Genomic DNA, 7858 nt, shown 5'->3' with positions numbered 1-7858 from the left:
GGCCCTCGCAGAGATGGGCATTATTTGGGATAAAAAATTATTTAAATGAAAATTTGAATAAAAGATACTTTATCTTTATTTGTTATTTGAAGGTTCGAATAAAAAAAAGCATCTTTATTGGACGAGTATCGGATAAATTTTCATTATTTTTTTATAGCACTTCCATCAACCTATTTGTGGAGTTTTTCTGATTAAAATGACACTAAACACGATATAATTTGATCTGTATTGCTATTCAAACGCTTCAAGAACTGTTACAGAAATATGTAAGATCACCCTTTCGATGAAGTATCGAATGAGGTTTATAACACGAGCGACTGGAATCCGCCTCTTTTGAGGAGTTTAGTACACACTTCATGTCTAGCCTTCCTTTAATTAGTTTTGGAGGCAGGTCTCTGGAAGTTGTGGATGCATTCGCTTGTACGGTCTGACTTGCGAGTCAATAGCAATTGTTAGCGTACCATAATAGTCCAGATGTGACACAGAACACAGGTAGGTGTGCTGGGCGCTACGTCACCAACGCACGAAAGGACTGAAATGAAGGAAACACTTTTGTTTTTTCAATGATCGTCGCAAAAAATTGTTCTTCCTTAAATACGGATGGTACCATGGTATTGAGTTGTAAAAGAGTGTTAAACAGAGCTGCAATGCAGCCCATAAAAAATTAGTAGAACGGTGAAATAAAGAGTAAACTAGAATGTTTTCGAGTAAAATTATTTGAAAATAGTTCTAATGTGTTTTTAAAGTCATCTAGTAAAAATCTTATGGTGCTGAGGTGGAAAAAATATTTATTCATGAAAGAAAAATTTTTTTAATTAATAATAACAGTAGCTAAATATATGAAAAAATTTAAGATAGTGTTGATGACAATAGCTCATTATTAAATTAATATTCAGGTTGGTCGCTTTTAAACTTCAATATGAGATCTGTATTTGTTCGAATTTTTCCGGATTTTCCATTTTTTACAACTAGAGTTTGCAACTACAAACTTGGAAAAAAATAAAATACGTATCATTACAATTAATATTATTCTTAATTTATATTAATAAGAGATTTGGTACACAAGATTTACATGTTAGTTACATATTTCATATACAACAATTAAGCTGTACGTTCTAATCCTGGTTAAAAAAATAATGTGCGTTCAGTTTTATGCTAAAAGACGGACCGGTTCTGTTCCAGGAAAGACTGACCGGTTCTGTGCCACGCTAAGGCTGAGCAGATGTCAGCACTATATCGGGAACGCCGAAAACCCGGGCGTGAGCACTCTCATTCCTCTCTGTTCCTACTCTGTTTCGCTAACTGAAGTTTACAAGCTATGTCGACCATATATTCTATGATTTATAATGTCGTTAATATTTAGTGGTAAGTATCAGACAGTTGGATTGGTTGAACGATCATGTTGATCAATTATGAATGAATGAAAATAGTATTGGCACATAATTTGTGTCATATATTGACAGATTATTTTTAATACTACGTACAGAATGAAGTATATTTGCGACTTCATGAATGTAATAGTCACAGCAATAGTGAAATTGTTCAGACAAAGTGAAAATAACCGCCGTTGATGAAACGGTAAGGAGCTTGTGTGAGAGATTCAAATATGTCAGAACGTGTTTAAATTGTCGTTACACTAATTTAAACAATGGAAGATTTTAATGACAATGTGGACGGTAAATTGGCTTTTAGAATGCGAAAAGTCAATCCAGAACAATTTCACACACTTGTCAAAATGCATCTATCTTTTGAATTGGATCTAAATACAGAAGAGTAAGTTGATAAACTTTCATTAAAAATTTATATACAATTTTAGTTTGTAATTTGATTTATTCTCTATAAAACTAGCGTTTTAAAGTAGAAAATCAATTGTTAAATTGTGTAGCAATGACTGTATCAATGAAAAGGCAAAATTAAAAAAATGGGGTCTCTTGGGTTTTGCAAAGAAACCTAAGTCAACAATCAATTTACAAAAGGGTATAGAAGGTGCCAGTTTAACTGAAGATGGAATTAATCAAGTAAAACAATTAATAGAATATTTATCCAAAGAACAAAGTAGGTGTAAATCTTATCAATTTCTATTAACTTATAAAGTAACAGTTTCATATATTGATTATATTCATGAATGTTTTTAAAGATATTATGCAGGAGGGTATATTTAGACGCACTGGTAAATTAACAAGGCAACAAGATTTGAAGAATACAATGTATCAGGGAATTTTATTAAATCTCAATGATGGCCAATATAGTGTTCATGATTGCGCATCTGTGTTAAAAGGATTTTTAGCAGAATTACCAGAACCTTTGCTGTCAGATTTGCATTATCCTGCACACTGTCAAATTGCTGGTAAAATATTTATAAAATTACTTACCTGGTTGCACGCACTACTCTACTTATAATAGTTATAATATTACATAATTCTTTTCATTAGTGCTTTTAAAATTAACTTATACTTGTTTGTATTTTAGAACTGTATGGCTCTGATACAAGAAGCAATGATGCAAGATTATTAAGGTCTCTTCAATTGCTTTTATTACTTTTACCATGTATGAACAGAGTGTTACTCAAATATGTTTTAACACTTCTGAATAAAACAGCTAGTTTCGAATGTAATAATAAAATGAATTGTGATACTCTGGCTACACTTTTCACTCCGCACTTAATGTGTCCAAGGAAGCTGTCTCCAGAGGCTTTGCATATTAATTCTCAAAATTTGTCATGCTTAGTTGCCTTTATGATTAAGAAAGGGATTGACTTATTTGAAATTCCACCAAAGCTAGCTACAGACATTAGAGCATACTGGGTAGAACAGGAAAGAAAATTATTAAGTCCTAAAAACGCTGATGTGAGTAATATTTTCTGAGTTAACTAAACACAATTAACATTTTAAAGTACTTAAGTGTAACTTATTGAATTATGTATGATTGCAGTTAAATGAATCTATACCGGATACAACAGGTACAGCTCATACTGTATTTAGTTTTGTTGATCATAAGTTAACAGCAAAAGCAAATTCTACGCAAGATACTCAGGCAGCTTTAGCACAGCTTTACGCTCATATACAAGCTATGCCAGAATCGGCTAAAAAACGCAGACTGGTAAAGCAATTTAACAAAGAGAATGGTCAAGGTACACCAAGACAAGTTAAAAATTGTAGGACTAAGAGTCTTGGGGACTCGATCAAGAAACATATTTTTCAAAAGAAGATTTTGGGACATAAAAAATTCATGGATTTTAATATAGGTTGCAATATCACTAGATCTAGTAGTGAAGAAAATATGTTATCATCGGTAAGATTGAAAATAATACTTTTTACAATGAATGTCAATTACATTTTTAACAGCATGACTATGCTTACAATCACACTTTTCAACTAACATATATTATCTGCATACTTGTTCTTATATAGAATGTAGAAAAATCAATAGTTGAGAGAAAGGTTCTCTTCAGTAAATCAGACGATGAATTGAGCGTGGATAACTATGATATGAATACTGACAGTAGCCTTCTCCATTCTAAACGTATTAGTAATAGTACCGGTAACCTTAATACTCCTACATTGAGAAATTACAAAGACAAGAGAAAGGCTATGTTTATACAATTCGCAGATATAAAAGAAGAAAAGTCAGATGAAAAGTATCAGAATTGGAGCCTAAATAATTCAGTTAAAAAAGGCGAAGGAGATTCTTATGCAAATGATTCTATCTTTTCCAATATGGGTGATAGAAGCATATCTTTGTATGACGAGCAATGTAAAATTGGCAATTCAAGATGCGATAGTAATACTGTATCTAATATTATTAGATTGTCTAGAAAACTAAGTGAACCACCAGACATGTATTCTTCTCAAAGTATTCTATATGAAACTAGAGAAAATGAATTAGTAAGACAAAATTCAGAACCTACATTATCAATGTCTAAGACGACTAATGTAGATATGATTTCCTGTAAGTGTTTCGAGGATAACAAAAAGTCACTAGAACAATCAAAAATGGAATTGCATCCTGATAACGCATGTACTCATTTTTCGCCCATAGTTAAAAATAGACTTTGGAATGTATATGGTGCTCATACATCAACACCATCGAATTTACTGCGTAAAAGTCTGGTCACTAATGATTATATATTAACTCCTATTACTAATAATGACAAAAGCATGAGTCCAATTACACAAAGTGCCACTAAAATGACGAAAGCTATGCAGGTATGTAGTTATTACTGATAATTTTATAATTCTTGTCATGGAATATATTTTGTTTTTTTATGTAAAAACGATAATATAATATTTTATATGTGAAAAATAATATTAGAGAGATTAAAAATATTTTCCACAATAATTGTAGGAAACTATGATGACACCACGGTCTAGAAAACCAGTAATGATGGTTTCAGGCTCCAATCTCTGTAATCTTGCCACCGTTAATAATAGTTGGAATCAATATAATAACCTTGACATGATTGAATCAATAAATTGTACTTCAATTTTGGAGGAATCTCACAGACCTAATAGTGTAGACAGTGAAATTATTTATGGAGAAAGTATTGACTTGGAAGATAAAGAAAATTTTGGTAAAAATATGAAAAAAAAACAGAAGTTTTTTACATCTGTTGTTGACGATTCTTATGCTCAACAAAGTACAATGTCTATAACGAGTACGTTTAGGGAGTATTTGTTATCCAGAAGTGTTTTAACTGCTAGTCCCGTTGATCTCAGTTTCACCTCGCGCACAGGAGATTTTGAACAATCAGAGTCCGATGCAAACATTTTAAACGACGATGGCCTTACTGATAGTTTACTTTGCTGCTTAAACGGAAATACTCCGGAATCTGACACATCCGGTATTGCATCTGGAAGCACTAATAGTGCAAGTAATTCCTCAGAAAAAAATGATGAAATTGGAAATTCTCCAAGGAAACGAGCAACGAGTTTACAGCGTAATGATTCCAAACGATCGATCAAGGAAAGCAAAACAATCAAAAGTATACGAGGACAAGGCTTCAAACACAAACAATTGAGCGAATCAACACTAAATTCGATAAAAGTAAAAGATACGTTTCAAGAGACTTCGTTTTAATGCATAGAATGGCACACTCAATGTATAAGCGAGGACCAACGTATTACAATGCTGAGTATCAATGATACGTTAAATTTGATATCGGTATACAAAAATATAATTGTCCATTATTTTAATGATATGCTTTACATGGTAAAGAGAAAGTTGACAATAATTAACATTACTACAACTTATGATACTGATAGGTTTATTTACCAATGGTATTTAAAAGTAAACAATTCTAAAATATAAATCACTGCGTAGTTTATGCCTGAATTTGTTTGCACATTCATCAGAAAAATATGATATCATTATGTCATATATATATTATGTGATATACAGTAATTCATCAGATTTAATTAGCGACGATTTTGTACTAAAGGTTGACACATTTATTTCATATTCTACCTAGAACTTTATATATGTATATTTTGTTAAATTATGAATTTAGAAATAAACTCTTTTGTATAAGAATAAACTTGTAAACATATTTCTTATTTAATAATATGGCTCTTTTTCATTTGTATTACTATAGTATTATCAAATTTAGCAAATTTATTATTAACAAATTTTAGTAGATTGTAAATGAAAAAAAAACAAACATATTAATTACTTAAGATATGGCCATATAATATTACTTTGTTATTACAGCTTGAACATTTTTTACTGAACTGTATACTAATTAATCAATAACAGATATTTCAAAAGTCTTAATGAATCTCCTGCTTAACTTTATACATGGTGTCTCAGACCGGATTGTACAAAGTGGACAAAAATAAGTAAACAAATACGAATAGAAGTTTTTCGGTTGACGCTTCGTTTCCGAGAAAATTGAGTTTGAAAGTTCGACGGATTCACGTGTCCTAGCATTCACAAGAAGTAGAATTGAAGGGCAAGGGCTCAGGGCAACAAACGGTCAGCTCGATTTCGACGTGACTGTAAAAGAACAAATTCTTTCGTGTACTTCGGTGCAACAAACGGTCATATCATGAGACATTTGTGACTGTTTGTTGCCCCGAAGATTAAAAATTCTAATTCTAAGAATGTTTACATTCGCTCTCACTGTTTGTTATTCCGAACGATTCCGAAAGTCTAAGTGGGCAATCACGTTGAAATCGAGCTGACTGTTTGTTGCCCTGAGCTCTTCAATTAGTTGATCATGATCGGACGCGTCAGCCGATTCCTATTCAACAGTATGTGCAATTGACGAATTTTCAATCTGAATTTTCTCTGCTTTACAACTGTCACAATTACATGGTTTCATTAACCTGAACGGACAATAATGGGGTAGCTACATATGTATGTATTGTTTATCATCTTTTAAAACCAGAACAAACGTATCTATATAGTAGTGATGGGAGTGATACTAATATTTCTCATAAGTTTCAAGCAATTCGATTCCCAAGTACTTATTTGAAATGTTTGATAGGTAGCAAAAATTTAAATGCTTGGTATTGATATCTGAAGTGCCACAATGGGCATTGGGTGGGATTGGTATCACGCCAACAATAAATGTATCGATGCTACTCGAACTAGAGTCGAGCATACATAAGTATCGAAACAATAATTAATACAGTAGGTATCGAAAGGTATCGATTTCCAAGTGATTCCTTCAAATATCTCAATGCTTTTGTAGCGAGTACGCGAGGGAATAGGAAAGAATAAAGGTCGCCCCAAACAAGACGGGCAAGATGCCGAAGTTGTTTGGGCGGCCAGATTTAAGAACACGGGTTAGAAATTTGCCGGTCGGGAATTGGTCTTCGTGCTCGAAATCTTTCCGGCGTCGCCCCGACGTCGTTGGGACCATAACTTTGAACGTATAGATGGCCTTTCGAGAGCACGTTGACACGTTCCCTGCTGTGCATGGCACAAAAAAAAATGTTTTTAGGGGCTCCACAGCTCCTTAGGTAAACTATCGGTATCTCTCCTCTACAACATCATGGGGATAGGAATCGTCCCTGTCGTTTGGTGAAACAGCATCACACATCCTTGTTATACGTAAATTACACAATTTTTTTTTAAGGAAATCACCAAATTAGGAGGGGGATCATTTCATGTGAATTAAATCTTTTTTTTTTTTGGGACCATGTTTCGAATTTGGATGAAACTGAAAGATTGTGCCATCATTTTGTAATCTTCGAAATTGTTTAAAGGATACAGACTATCAAAGTTTGCTATTTGGGATGAGTTTTACGAAAACTGCCTACACAACACATTTTATACCACAGTTATTATTAAAGATAAAAAAATTCTTTTTTCAGTCATCATCGCAAAAGACTGTTCTTTTTAAATAATTTATCCTTTTATATTCGAATGTGATTTCTTAATGCAAAAATATTACTAATATCTTTGTTTTGCAAATTTTACCATCGGTTGAAGTATTAAAAAATTTGAAAAAATATGGCCACATTTTACGATTCTTCCCGATTGAAATTCTGCTTTTTTCCGAACTATTTATTGTTTTGTGTCCATTAAGTTACTGGATATTCTTTAGACATTTAAACGTGAGGGTCGACAGCGTCTGTCCTAAAATAAAAATTTTCACGTAGTGAAAAGAAGAGCACGGGGAAGGTCATTTCCATATTTTACCTAAACTGTTGTTAGGGTGTTCTACACTCCGAGTGTACAGTAAAGGTGCCATCCATAGTACAAAGGACATTGGTTTTTCCAAGCCTACCGGTGAATAGCGGTCGATCAGTCGGTGCACTTGCAATTAGCTACCTGAATCGCCGAACGCCGCACCCTTCGCCGGTCTTACCTGGCCGCAATTTTTTAATTTTTGCCTTGCTATACGAAAAAATGT

The 7858-nt window shown here is 33.0% G+C and overlaps 1 protein-coding gene across 4 annotated transcripts; it reads left to right on the top strand.

Moving 5' to 3' along the window:
* The first annotated feature begins 1282 nt into the window (after positions 1 to 1282).
* On the top strand, positions 1283 to 5682 carry LOC143354964 (uncharacterized). 4 transcript variants are annotated; one of them, XM_076789366.1, is made up of 8 exons: positions 1283 to 1365; positions 1487 to 1773; positions 1886 to 2055; positions 2138 to 2347; positions 2470 to 2846; positions 2932 to 3291; positions 3411 to 4205; positions 4345 to 5681. In XM_076789366.1, the coding sequence occupies exons 2-8, from the start codon at positions 1649 to 1651 to the stop codon at positions 5074 to 5076; spliced, it is 2769 nt and encodes a 922-aa protein (XP_076645481.1). In that variant the 5' UTR covers positions 1283 to 1365; positions 1487 to 1648; the 3' UTR covers positions 5077 to 5681. The 4 variants fall into 4 exon arrangements, with proteins under 4 accessions (XP_076645481.1, XP_076645482.1, XP_076645484.1 ...); XM_076789367.1 differs by lacking the exon at positions 1283 to 1365 and having other exon boundaries at positions 1373 to 1773; positions 3411 to 3948; positions 4039 to 4205; XM_076789369.1 differs by lacking the exon at positions 1283 to 1365 and having other exon boundaries at positions 1637 to 1773; positions 1849 to 2055; positions 4345 to 5682.
* Positions 5683 to 7858: the final 2176 nt, after the last annotated feature.

This window comes from Halictus rubicundus, chromosome 6, assembly GCF_050948215.1.
Source record: "Halictus rubicundus isolate RS-2024b chromosome 6, iyHalRubi1_principal, whole genome shotgun sequence".
NCBI lineage: Eukaryota > Metazoa > Arthropoda > Insecta > Hymenoptera > Halictidae > Halictus > Halictus rubicundus.
This window is presented reverse-complemented; position numbering and strand designations above follow the sequence as displayed.